The sequence below is a fragment of the Carassius carassius genome, chromosome 27, assembly GCF_963082965.1.
Source record: "Carassius carassius chromosome 27, fCarCar2.1, whole genome shotgun sequence".
Classification (NCBI taxonomy): domain Eukaryota; kingdom Metazoa; phylum Chordata; class Actinopteri; order Cypriniformes; family Cyprinidae; genus Carassius; species Carassius carassius.
In genome coordinates, this window is record NC_081781.1 from 8,908,211 (window position 1) to 8,923,225 (window position 15,015).

The 15,015-nt window shown below is 36.4% G+C and overlaps 1 protein-coding gene across 2 annotated transcripts in view; it reads right to left on the reverse strand.

The window, feature by feature from the left end:
- snap25a (synaptosome associated protein 25a) overlaps window positions 1-11,517 on the reverse strand; it is a 28,238-nt gene extending 16,721 nt beyond the window's left edge. For both annotated transcript variants that reach the window (XM_059512499.1, XM_059512500.1), the window contains exons 1-2: window positions 11,379-11,517; window positions 222-365 (exon numbers count right to left, since the gene is read on the reverse strand). In XM_059512499.1, the coding sequence (XP_059368482.1) occupies window positions 222-293 (72 nt within the window). In that variant the 5' untranslated portion in view covers window positions 294-365; window positions 11,379-11,517. The remainder of the gene's footprint in view (window positions 1-221; window positions 366-11,378) is intronic.
- Window positions 11,518-15,015: the final 3,498 nt, after the last annotated feature.

Below are 15,015 nucleotides of genomic sequence, written 5' to 3' on the forward strand. Positions count from 1 at the left end.
TAATAACAATTAATACAAGTATTAATAAGTTATAAAAATAGAAATGCACTATTGATAGTAAGTAGCCATGGTTAATTAATCTAAAATACATCCATGCTTCACAAAGCTCCATTTTGGTCCCTTAGTTGGTACTACATTTGTCTTTTGATTGCAACCAGTTCAAGTTTGAAGGTTGTTGTTCGTGTAAGTGTAGCATAAAGAGAGGAAGCGAATGACCTCACCTCATCGGCCAGCTGGTCTGCACGTTGCTGCATGTCAGAGAGCTCATTGCGCATATCCGCATCTTCTGCCATGGCTGTTGGGTGTGCTAGGTGGAGCTGATCTCCAACTGGGAAGAGTGCGTCTTATTGGAAGTCTGGGGGAAGCTAAAAGAATACGACAGAGAAAAGGAAAACATTAAATGATGGCGCTCACTTGAATAGTGAATTGTGTCATCCAGATTTACGAATGAACAAAGACAATATATCCAATGCTAAACCAGTACTGTTTTCCTTAGAGAAACAGCCAGAGACGTTAAATTCATAGAGTCATACAGCTAATAAAATCATTTCATTTACACATGCTAATTAAATGTCATGAAATGGACAGTAGGCGCTGTCTGCTCTTAAGGAGCCCATCGCCTCTTCTCTTGGTGCCCGAGGTGCTGGCTGCTGTGTTAAGCTGATTAAATTCTTCCCTGAGGTTCTGGGTGTACCAAGAGACATTTGTCCCTGCTCTGTCATGGAAACTGAGCTTGACAGATATATTCCTGAAAACACTGGCTTGACAGTTAGCAAGATATCCCAAGGGGTCTAGAAAGAACAGCTTGCTGAATACTTGTGAGTGTGTGTTAAACTGCACAAGCATGTGGGCAATGATGCCATCCTGATTCACAGTTAAAAGGAAAACATGTTTTTACAAACCCTCATGCTCATATACAAGAACAGACATTTTTTGCAATAAATATGTATTTTTTTACATTTTTGTTTTTATGCTTGCTTTAAACAGAAAAGTAACTAAATTCTGTTTAAGAAAAAGCAATATACAAATATATGGATTTATATATCTTAACTTATTATTCAACTCAACCATGCACAACACTTTCAGTGAAATAGCCAATGAATTCCAAGCAGGTATTAAAGAGCGATACTGCCTCCATTAATTGTATAATTGTACTCAAGCGATTAAATTTAACACGCTTGCCTGACCTTTTACTGTGAAATACTCTAGAGACTCTAAAGGCTGCAATATTACACTCCCATCTCAACCAGTGAAATGAATGTCAGCTTTTGCTTTCAGGAAGCACCAATCTAAAATTGATTAACCCATCATCCAGGATGTGTACTCATGCAGGCTCACTCAGGGTAATAGAAACATATTTGTGATGAATTTGAGTGTGGTGCCATATGCCATGGTGCCCTATCTGGTGCCAGTGAAACACACCAATACAGAAATGTCTCTCGCATGTCCTCGCTTAACCTCTGATGAATGAACTCGTTCAGATTCTGATGAGTGCATAAAAATGTCAGGTCAGTGAACATCATAATGAATTCTTTGTGGCAGTATTTCTGAAATAAGCTAAAAGTTTAAAACAATTTGAGAGATCAGAGAAATAATGATGGGCTAAAGCAAAGAGGTGTCTTGCTGTCTCCATTTTTTCATGTGGAAAAGCAAAACAACGTTGGAAAATTGTCTTAACTAGGCCAGTGAAACCTCAGGACTCGTGTTTTACTTCCTACACTGTTCTTTACTACTAAAAAACAGTCTTTAAATTTGCTTCTCCCTCCACATTTTTTTAACTGAGCAAACATAATGTTATTTGCTGTATTATGAATATGAATGACACCATTAGCAGGCCTTTGCATGGTCGGTTAGCTAAACCTGCAGCAATGCAAAAAGCTAACATCAGTGCAAGCCTGAGAACTGAGCAAATGGGATCCTCATTTAGTGAACTGTTAACAGATGTTCTGTAAACAAAGGGTCAAAAGGTTGGGCTTTTATTTTATTTGTATTTTCAGTTTATTAATTTTGCAGTTCACTTCTGCTTTCAGGTCAAAATGAATGTAGCTCTTGCCTACATCCCAGGATTATTAATAATGCATTAGGGAGTGGTAACTATTCATATTATTTTTTTCCAGTGCACTACCAGTCATTAAATATAGAAGAAAAATGATGCAAATATGAAAATGCTCTCCTTTCTGCTTAATTGATGACTCTTATTATTTTCTGCTTGTTGAATGATGGCAGATGAAGTGAGCTAGTTCTAAGGCACTCAAATTTAGACAATGAGACCTGTGAACATCTCTATAGAACATTAATATATAAAATATATGTTTGAACAAAATATCTAGACAGGGATTACAAGAAGATTAATACTGGTAAACAGGAAAAGCTTGTGAATAAAACAGGGATCCTTAAACTTTAAAGCTTGGCCTCGTGCCAAGAGTACAATATTAATGTATTTCCATTCTTTATGATGTTTAGCGATTAAAATAATAATTGCACATTACTTAATACATTTTGGGAGAGTTATTATTGGAAGAGACAATAAAATATTTAGTAGAATGATTGGTTTGTAAATGAAAAAAAAATGATTTTTTATTATACAAAATTTTAGGTCGAACAATAATTGGACTAAAGTTTTACAATAATGGCTCTAAAAGCAGTAAACATAATGAAGCAAGTTTCTTTCTGAACTAGGCTCCAGAGTATTACTTATTGACCATTAGGTTACTGTGTAATACTGGAAATTGTATGCAGCTGTATGTTTGTTTACCGAGACAATGAGAAGCTCGATGGTTCAAACACATGCTCTTTTAGAATTGCTGCACGTGTGTGTGTGTGTGTGTGTGTGTGCGTGCTCACTCATCCTCCGACTCTTAGCTGGCTGCCATTTTGTTTTCTCTCTTGAAACATGCAGCCTCTTCCTTCACTGCAGCACTTCAGTTACTGCACCAAAAACTGGCCTCCTCAAAAACTTAAAGTTTAAATACTGTATCAGTAACCATCCTGTTGCTGCTCTCACATGGTTTGCTAAATGCTAACTTCACCTTATATCCCCGGAAATGGAATGAACTTATCATGCCTGACCTCTAAATCTCTGAGTCAGGCAAAACAGACGTGTTTTACGAGATTACCTTTGAAATCGGGTTATGGTATTTCCCCTCTACAGTGTTATGTATGTTGCAACAGATTGACTCTCGTAGAGCGAGTTATCGAGCTTGACATGTTTCAAAATTAGTTTTTCTATGAGAATCCTATTGCACCAATGCAAAGACAGAAAAAAGACAAAAAATTGATTTTTGCCATATGTTATTCATGCTTGGCAAATTGATGCACATCTGAGATTGCCATCAAACCATATACCTCAATAAATCAACAGCTTAGCATGGTTTTCTCATACCACCAGAAAGCACATTCAATGTACAATGTAAAAAATAAATCAATTACGTTTTAAACAAAACAAGAAAATACTATTTCTGTATTTCTATTTAAAAATTTCACATTTAAATCAATCTGTTACTTTTTTTATTTTATTTTTTCATTATTATTTGTAACATTTACCAGTAGTTTCTTAGTAAACATTTTTCAGTGTAATAAATACACGTCAACAGTTGCAGTTACATTTACTTGAACAATTATAAACAATATAAACTGCAGCAGGTTATGCATTTTTTAGAGAGGTCCCTGAGTTCATTAATGCTCCCATTTGTCTCCACCTTGTCCTTGATTGAAAACCATAGAGTAACAGATGAAGCTGGCCTCTATTGTAAACTATTGCAATGGCTTATTATTCACAAGGCAATACAACCAGATGAGGACAGGCCTAAGCGTGTGGATTGAGTGGAGAGATTCCAGAGCTCTGCTAACACATGCCACTGTTCACACTCCTTGTACAAATCATGCATATAATATATAGAAATAGAAAAGTTTGTTCAGACAGTTAGTAAAATCACTGAAATTCTGCTACCCAAAAGGCCCAATGTTGTAATATTACAAGATTTCACTAAAAAAGTAATAAAATATAAAAAATGTTATAACTCATTTATTTCTGTATTAGAGGCCTCCCACAACAGCATATAAATGGTAAAATGTTTTTTTTTATTTAGGTCTTACATGGATAATCATGTAGACCATGTGGAAAATTCATTATAAGATAAAAAAGTCCCCAGAATAGTATAGTTCAAATTTGATTATACTGCAGTGAATTAGAAATACTCCACCAGACGTCTAAGGATTTGGGCTTCATGGCTTCCATCTCATCTACAATGCAAATTTTTTTTTTAAAGAGTTCAGATGCAAAAATGTTCTTCTAAAATTAGCATTTTTATCAGGCTCCTATATTTATGTTCAGTTATTTCACATTAATTGCAAGAGTAAAATTTCTGAACCTAAACGTAGGAGCCCGATAAAAATGCTCAAAAATGCACATTTTTGATGGCACTTAGAGTCTTTTGCATCTGAACTCTTCATTTATTTTCTAATCCTTGGAATTAAATAAATGTAAGATAATTTAACATCTAAAAAAAGATATTAAGATAAGAACATGTCTTGAATTTTTCTTACATCTATAGAACATTATTCTTATTGTTTAGGCATACATTTTATTAAATTCTGTTATATTTATGCTCAAATAAGGTACTGATTGTTTTAATGATACTTTGAAACAGTAAATAAAGTGAAAAGTGCTATTTCAAAAAATACTAATAATATATTACAGATATATTAGATTAGATATTTACAGCAGGACCAACTTAAGGTGCTTTTTTTTAATATGTACATAGTGAATGCTGCAAAATAATCAACAGACCATAAACTCTCTAACAGAAAATCATTAGGCCTGTGATCTGTGACGGTCATTAGTATTAATCCAAATGATACATTCCAGTGTGCATGCGGCTGCATACAGAATATTCTTCCTTGAAGTTTCTGCACTACGCACTCATATTGCTGTTCCATAAACTAGAACGACTGCAGCAGCCTTAGAACCAAATCTATCTCCCCCGTTTACACTGGGTTGTAGGGTCTTTTTGATTAAGCGAGATCCAACAAACAATGCAATTGATTTGACAGAGTCCATTTCACAAGCCCATTTATGTTCAGCTCTACAGCAACGGCATCAGGTCCTATTGCAGAGAGCCCTCCCTCCTCACCTTCTGTAAACCTCAGAGTCAGACTCCCTCTCATGGGAAGCCCCAGGATGGATTTATAAACAACACGGCCATTAAAGCAGACACTGTGTTCCCCACCCGACACCCTGTTCCATTTCGCCTCCCCATCTGGCTCCAAGGTTCTTGGCGAGATGATGAGTGATGAAGTGATGAGTTTGACAGGGCAAGGATTGGAGGGCTGGCTATGCAGTCTGTTTGAGTGTGACCTTTCCGTTTTATTGCAACTTGAAATGGTGATCAGAAAGCAGCAGAGGAAGCTATCAATGATCTATTTCTATATAAACAGACCCACTAAAAACAACAACATTCAGACTTTCTCACACCTGCAGAAGATCTGTTTTTAACTGCATTCCTTTGACATTCTTTTTTGATTGGCATCCTTACATTCTCATATTGCATTTCCACAATATGTCCCTTTAAAGGCATCAAAGGCGAATTGGGTTCCAGCAAAAGTAATTTATATGAAAATCTCATAAACTGCACTGATGGTATCATGTGGTTGTGACATTTGTTATTAAATAAACAATTAAATTAAATTATTAATTTAAAAAAATCTTCTTGAAAGCACCAGTAACTGATTGAACAGAATAGCTCATGAGTATTCTATTCATAAATTTATCAATTTTTCTTACTTCATTAGCACATGATTTTTCTTGTATAAGCATAAATATTGTTAAACATGTAAAATGGTCCATCTAAATGGTCCATTTTCCATTTTTGGAATATGTATAATCAAAAACAGTGAATGCCACAAAATCATTTCTTGCATATAGTCAGGGCCGTGCAGAGACCTTTGGAGGGGCAGGTGCTCAAAGTATAAAAGGGGCACATGGAACAAGGCTTTAAATGGCACTGTTCAAAATATCAATACAGCAATATATTGTGATGCATTCCTTGCTGATTCGCGTATCGATATGGATGATTATGTGTTGATACGGCAGCAAATGCTCTGATGCAGTTTTGAAAAAGAAAAAATCTTGTTTCCTGGAGGGGGTCTAAATTAAGTGTATTTTATATGCCAGTGTGGTAATAAAAATAATCTTAATGCAAATGGTAAACCTTATTCTAAGTGTCTATTACTAAGAGCAAATCTACTGTAGCTCCGCCCTCCATCGACACATAAGGTTAAATATGACATGTGAATAACAGCTTCAGTGGTGTAGGCACTAGGCAGTAATGTTTTTGGCACGGAAACTAGCTTGTAACGCGATTGATTGAGTTAGAGTCTGGCTTTTGCCGAGCTCATTCTTCTCACTTTTCCCATCACATGTCACATTAGAATTTATTTTCAATAAAAATGAACAAAATATTCTAAAAGTGGAAGTAAAGTGCCTAACGAGTGTTTAATAATGATACAACTATTTATAATTGTAATAAATATAATCATTTACAATATGTTATTATTGCATCCTGTTAATGTATAACAATACTGTGGTGCAAATGTATCTGCCAGTATAAAGTATAACTAGCATCTAATTATTATTTACACTTAGCCTGTTGCAAAGAACTGCTACTTTTACATGGTAAATAGAATATATCACAGCCAGTTTTCACCTGTGATATTATAACACTGATAAGAATTACATTTGTATCGAGTCTGAAGTATGCAGATGGATTTTTGGCGGAGCTGTTGCCATGCATGGTGAATCGTAATATCGGCGCTCCATTGATACTGGCTTTTTATAGTAGTGGTGCACGCGCTTAACTCAGAGTCAGTCAATTTAGAGTTGATTGAACCAACTCATTTCAGCTGTTCTGTAACCGAAAAGTTTCCCATCTCAGGGTAAGTCAACTCAGAGTTCAAGTTTAAACTCAGAGTTGGTTGAACCGAAAATGATATAGTGCTACGTAAACATATAGCTCAGCTACATTCACATATAGTGTAGACAATAGAAAGGATTTGGTTTTTTTTTCTGAATGAGAAACATCAGTGATTGACAATCAAAGAGAGAAAATACATGCGTTAATACTTCAACTATAGCTAATTTGTCTTTCTCCATCCTATTGAATGACTTAAATGAGCCAGTGTGTATTGTTATCAAATGACTGTTTGACATTTCAAACATGGGTCAGCAGTCAAATAATCCTGAAAAGAAATATGCAAACATGAAGCAAAAGGCTAATATTGGATTTCCAAGTAGTGTTTACTATAGCATGCTACTTAATACTGAAATACGATTCCACTTTAATGGAATCAGAATGCTTAATCTTTACATGTAAACTGAGAAAGAATGAATCATCTGCATGATCTCATCTGTCTGTGCCATGCTGTAGAAAACTTCATTACATGAACTCTCAGTACTCTGAGAGAGCTACATTTCTAAAATGGCTTCAGACTGCAGCTATGAGCAAATGAACAGATGCCATAACATTCGTCCAAATTGCTCACACTAACAGCTTGCAAAAGTAGCCAAATGCATAAAATGTCCATCTGATATGGCACAAACATTAAGATGCATAGCAAAGACAAATGGCGCAGGTTAGAAAAGTCATTTTCATCATGCATTAAACCAGACATATTTAAAACAACTGCATTACTCAGGATAGCATATTATTTCCATATTGTAACAACCACAAAAATAAGGTCTTATATTAACATTTTCATGGACTAGGTGTCAAATGCAGTACACACCACATTGCTTCAGTTCTTTCAGTATTATGTGACAAGTACAAACTACAGTAAGTTACATCAGCTAGCTCTTAATCCTTTGCTTAATCTCATTTTTATTCAGTAAGTTTAAGACTGCACTTATTAACCACTGTGACCTCTCAAAAATTGTGTTCTCAGAGAGAGGACAGCGTCAGTCCTTATGCTGATTTATGATGCTTCTCTTTCCGCCCTCAGAAACCTCCAGCACTATTGATATTTGCAGATGGTGGAGGGAAAACCCACCTGTGTGGGCAGAGTTTACAGGCTGAGATGTTTGCCATGAGGGGGCTTCTTTCTGCAGTCATTATGCATCATACAAGCTAATTCTTGGAGGTATCTTGTCTTTTTTCCTCTCATTCTCAGCCGCCCTCTTCTGACGTCTGTTATCTGCCTATTTTTCTTCTCTGCCAACATTATCCCCCCTCTTCCCATTGCTCATCTTTTCATCCATTGCTGTCTTTGCCTTTTATGCTCTTGTGATGCATTTGACCATATTTTCAATCTGTGAGTGTTCAACCAAGTGCACATGTGCAGGACTGTCGCAGAGATATCCGGAAGCCATTTTGTACTTCGGCCCATGTTATTGGAAGCTAGATTCAAGACTGGCCTGTCTTTTTAATTTTGCCAATCAGCTCTCATATTTGACCCAGCTGGTTCTTTAATCTAAAACAATTTTGTGTTAAAAGGCTACATGTAATTGGGAATATGGAATCAAGCACTTTACGGTGATAGTTGTATGTGTTACTGACAACAACATTGCAGTTTCCCATATCAGGTTATTGGTAAAGCTTTGGGCTTTCTTTTTTCATTATATCTATCACAACATTTCATTGATACAGTGATTAATTAAGACATTGAAGCAACCATAATAAAGCACTTTGCTGTCTCTGTGTCGAGATTTGATGAAACAATTTCCAGATGACAAATTAATTGGTTTGCAGGATTTGTTTAAGTGAATGATCCCGACTGAGCTCAGCCATTTGTTAAAGTTGGAATCTGTGAACATTTGCTGCTCAAAAATACATATAATAAACCTGAACCTATAATTTAGACTTTGGGTACAATTGTTTATCCTTGCATAAACAAGCCATAACAATCCACAAGTAGGCTATATTGATAAATCACTACATCTTTTATGTTAAATGTATGGACTACTAAATTGTATTTACATTACATGTTATAAATTATATAATGTATTAAGATCAGGTATGTTTATAATATTAAGTAGCAATGGGAATCGATAAATCAGGATGAATCGCGGTCTTGTATCGCGTGAGTCACCACTTATTCAGGGAACATCCCTGCCGCCCTGCGCTCTGCAGTCAAGCCATAATAATCCGCATTAAGCCATCAGATTCAACAACAGAAGCGTGCCAACCTGTCTCTCACAACCGCCGCAAGACAAATACAGACCGGAACAGCGAAACCCAATGCTCCGCTCATTGTAGTAAAGTAGCTATCATTTTCGTTGCTCGTATATGCTCAGGAACAGCACGCGCATTTACTAACCTTACAACAACAGAAGGGTGGCCAAAAACAGTCGTGATTAGAAACAATACCGTGGCTTTAGAGCAGGTGCAAGATGAAGGCACGTGACAGAAAAAAAGAGCTCTTCTGCAGTATCTTAACATGCCCAAGTCACACTGCACTAACTGGATGATTAGATGATATTTCGGGTTGTAACGGACATCCGGCTAATGTAGGGATTTTACGCGATAATACTATTGTGTAATCGGTACATTCTGTCAGCCAGAATGTGTTTTACACGTGAGGATGTGTCATAAGGCAAAAATGGCTTTGGGTTTGGGAGCGAAGTTGAATCTGCACCGCACAGGGTTTGGAACGAAGAGCCGTTCGATTTTTATTTTCGACACATTCTGTTCCGTTAACGGCTCTCAGACGCCAGTGTGGTTATAAAACTAAAATGCTATGTTATTCAACTCTGCTGTTGAATGTAGAGCGATTACGAATGACTTTTGTGAGCCGGTTCTTTTTAGCGAATCAAAAACGTACAATTGTAGATCAATCGATTCCCAAACCAATACGAGTCGATTCTTTTTAGTGATTCAATTACATACAGCGCGATGAGTGTAGATCGATTCCCGATCTAACGATTCATGTGATTCGGTTCTTTTTAGTGGCTCAACAGCGCGACATGTCTGACTCTCATGAGTCAGTTCTTTATGACTCAAATTAAAAATCAGTTGGAGCAGTTTCTGAACAGGAAGTTATTACTTTCGTCATGTTACTGTGTTATGTTGCTATGTTTAGTCTCGTGAGACTTAAATCAGTATAGGCCTGTTACTGACTTGTTGTTCATACGACAACGTGTAACTCAGTTTAGTTGTAGTCTGTGGTATTTTATATATAGCCTATGTAAAAAAAATAATAATAAAAAATAGATGAATTAATGAAATATGTTAAAAGAAATTGTATAATTAATGACAATTATTGTATTACCCTGCCTGTCTGTAAAAATCTAAAATGATCTAATTATTTGGCAACACACGCCTTTTTTCCCCCAAAAATGTCTTCCTCAGTACTTAAATAATCTTTTATGGAACCGTGCAATTCTTCTATGATTTCTCATTGTCAGTGAGGGTATCTCCAGCATCCGCCCCCGCTCGTCTCTGCTCAAGCCCCCGCCCATCGTCCACCACCAGGAAGACACGCATTGATCATTACCGCTGCCTCATCACCTACATACACCAAGGTTGAAATGATTTGGTCCTAATAAACATCTGCAGACAACGAATATATCTGTTCAGTTAAATAAGTTTCAACCTATCTGACTTTCCCCACATTGATTTCTCTGCAACACATACATTAATTATTGACCACTCTGTCGCAGTTTGCCATATTGACCTCCCCCACTATCAATCGCTGATCGCTTTAGGTAAATCCTCACCCGATGCCATCGAACCATTATTAATAATATATTCAGAGACAAACAAATAAAAATAATAATCTGGCAGGCAAAGCAACAAGAGCCGATCTGGTTATAAAATGCTGCTGCAAAATAAAACAACTAGGCGTAAGTTTTCGCTATCATTTCAGTGATTAATGCCCTGATGCTATAACGTCAACAGGGTCTTTTGTAAAAACCTGTCTGCGTCTCTTAAACATCTGGTAAAATCAACCATTATTTAGACGGCGCCTCTGCGTAAAACTTTGCCAGACATATAATGGTAATTCAGCTGCAGGAGCTGGATGTGAATTCAGGACAGAAACGCAGTGGAGCAAATGCAGTCTCTGTCCATGGTGCTGAAACGCGGAAACCGCCCACATCGTACTGCATCCAACACACGAGAACCTCACAAGATTTTCCTTAAACCTGACATCCTCCAAAAAGCGAATCAAGCTTAAATTTAAACGGATATTCAAAATGAAAGGTTACGGATTTCTTTTAATTATCCAGTTTTCGCACTGCATTTTGACAAAAAAAACATCCACTGTTGCTCTTGCCTGCGCTGCGACTTCAAGGCAACCACTTTTTTTTTTACAAACAAATTTAAAAGAAAGACAAAAAACAATCGCATCAAATCCTTTCCTCATCTCCTTCTTGAAATAAAGCTTACCTGGTCCCGTAGTCGGTGGACGACCGTCAGTAATGATGTGTCTCTATGCGAATTTCAACAGCGAAGCACCATCAACCCCCCTATGTAGGGACTGAACTGCTGCAACGGCAATGCGCGTGTTCTTTCTCAATGGAGAGCTGCTCTGCCCTCGACAAAGATGGCGTCCGCTTTGACGTCAGCGACGTTTAATAGAAATCTGTTAGGGAGGAGAGGCTCAAATCAAATTTAGCACCTGCCGTGAAACATTGTTTGGCTGCAGCTTGCGAATGTTGAGATGATAAGAATAACAAAACCCGTCCAATCTAATTTGGTCTGAGTATTCCAGAACTTTTTTGTCTGTTGGGAAAAGCAAACATGAAAGTGAAACAATTGTTTGATGATGTACTGTACAGTGGGAACATAGTATATCTTTTCAGTTTGTGGCATTTTCTCTCACAAAGAGTAGAGAAGGTGCATTTTTATTTTTGTTAAATTTAGCTTTGTTTATTTAAGGTTTATTCGTTAACTCAGTCAGAATGTCAATATTATTACAAATCCTAAATATGTTTTTTAAAGATTAAAATATTGCACATTACACTGCATGTCAGCACTGCAAGCACCAGAGACAGGATACTCTCAGCCATTAGCCAAATGGCAGAACTTGTAAGCCAATCAGAAAAGGAATTTTCACACTTATACTCTTATAAATAAAAGTGCTTCACGATGCCATAAGGAACTTTTTCGTCTAAATGGTTCCATAAAGAAACTTTATTAACATCTGAAGAATCTGGTTCTTCAGATTATAAAAAGGTAAGAAAGAGATGGTTCTCTAAAGAACCTTTGACTGAATGGCTCTTTGTTGAACCAAAAATGGTTCTTCTATGACATTCGCTGAGAAGAACCTTTTGAAGCACCTTTTTTGTCTAGAGTGTATCCTTATTTTGCTCAGTCCAGAGAGTAATGTGCAATGTGGTAAAAACTATTTTACTTAACCTCACAATGAGGTTAACCTTACTTGTTATGTCAGGAAGCCATGTGACAATGACTAAACACGCTTATTAGAAAAACCCCTCTGGAGAACAAAATAAAATAAAAATAAAAAACCTGCAAAACCATCAGGACACACTGCTACAGCAAGGACACCTAAAAACGCGATGAATGACTTGCAAAAGCTAAACTAGTTGCTCCTGCAATAAAGGGCCGGTCACACTACACTTGTCTTTCCATTGACTGCCATTCATATGTATACTGTGGAGAATGTAACATTATATTACGGCATTTCAGTTTGCATAGAAATTTTGTTAATATAAGTATTATTATATTATTATTCAAAATTGAATCTGTGATTTTCTGTGATCTGTGAAGTAGCTTGCAACACATCTTGAGTTATTTTCTCTTAAAATATATTTATAGTGAACATCACAGTTGCTTGTCATGAAATTTCACTTAACTTGAAACACTGCAGTTCTTGCAGATTTCTTTCCCTCTCAGTTGCCTCTTTTTTGTAATGTTGAGATTAAAGTGAAGCTTTAAAAAAAAAAAAAAAAAAAAAACTTTTCATCGGTAGCATTTGACTTTGCTGCTGCTGTTTTTGCACCTTTGGAACAGAGGCAGCAGGAGAGAATTAGTAGTTGCATTATCAACTCTCTTTGTGACTAGACTATGCTCTCTGACACGTCACTCACAGACTCATTTCCCCCTTAATTAAACCAGAGAGAGGAGAGTGAAAGAGAGCAAGAGAGAGAGCACAGAGAAAACTGGGCAGGGGGTGCTGACAGAGATAAAGAGACAGAAAAAGTTGGGGCGGGAGTGTGTGGGTGTAGATGGGAATGGAAAAGAGGGGGATGGAGGGAGTGAACACATTCCAGAGAGAAGAATAAAGTGCGAAAGTGAGGAGGAGGGCTATTGAAGGGAGGGGTTGCACGATTCTGCAATGGATTCGACTGGTGACTCAGCAGTCTCTTAAAACATGTTTGTGCTCTGCTGTTACAAAGGAATCCTTATAACATTCTCTAAAATATAACTATGAGAGACTCAGCATTGATACAGCATCTGCAGTTATATGACTTATTTAAGATTATCCAACTTTGGTTATCTCTTATTTGGATCTGATGTTCAGTCAGTCAGCTCTGTCTTACAATATGCACCAACGTAATACACTGATCTTTGATAAAAAATAAATTAACTAAAAATTAGACATTTTCTTAGAGTGAGTGAAACATATTTACCTAAATAAATAAATAGACATGAAATATGAATTTGACTTTTGAACTGAGAAGAGACTGCAAAGTGATACAAAAAGTGAATCACTGTTTATGTACTAGATGTGATACTAGTGGACATTATATGAAAATATTGGATTGCAGGATGCTGCCATCGACCAACCAGAATCAATTATTCTAGAGAGCAGCATTATTTATAAAAAGGATGAAAATCCATGTATTAACAGGCTTAACTTGTTCACCGTATCAGTTTTATATTGCCTTGCATTTTCTTGTACAAGTCTCATTTCAACTATTATGTAATACTGATCCTTTAAAGGTGCACCCACAAATACAAATTCACTGAAAATGTACTCACCCTCAGGCCAAGATATTGATGAGTTTGTTTCTTCATTAGAACATATTTGGAGAAAGCAATATTATGGATAATGGTTTGAAATTGAAAAACATCTTTATGATTGCTTTGTTTCTTATAAACATGCAGCTTTTCACTTCACAAGGCATTGACTGATGGACTGGAGTTGTGTGAACTACTTGTGTATTATTGTGATGTTTTTATCAGTTGTTTGAACTCTCATTCTGATGGTACCCATTCACTACAGAGGATCCAATGTTGAGCAAGCGTTGTAGTGCTAAATTTCTCAAAATCTGTTTCAATCAAGAAACTCATTTACATCTCAGATGGCCTGAAGGTGTGTAAATTTCCATTTTGGGTGAACTATTCCTTTATATAATGTAGTAATATTAGTTAAGGTTCTTAAATAGTATAATTCTTACTCTTATTGTCAGTTGCTACTGAGAAAATCTAGCTTTTTATACCGCACAGTTTGAAAACCCCTGCATAAAATAAGCACAAGATCGAATTGTTTTAGATCTTCTGTTTTACCATTACTCATCACTACTTTTATTTGTTTCTCATGCATATTCTATTCTGGTGACTTTAATCCTGCTGTTTTCATTTAGCATTTACACAAATGTTTGCTTTGGCTGCCTTGTCACTCCAGCAGACGATATTGTTCTAGCTGCTCATTACATCCTGTCTCCTTTGTCCTAGACGTGCATGACCTATTTTTCACTGAGGTTCATACAGATTTCTCTCTAGTAGCTTCACTGAGCCTATTGAGTGAAAATGCCAGACTGCAAGCTTGATAATTCGGGAAAGTGATATTCAGTCTGATAATCGATGAGCAGCTAGATTTGAGATGGGTGGAAATGTTGATAAGTGTGTGACCAAGGCTCTTAAATGCTCTAGTGCAGATATATGTCAGAAGAAATATTGATCCATATTGATCTGAGTCTCTTTATACAGGACTGTAAATTCATCTCACACCCTTTCATTCAATCCAAACAAAATATAATGATTAATAAAAATTAAAATAAAAAAAATGCAAGTTTATTATCGAGAATATGTTTGGAAAATTACCAAAATGCAATTT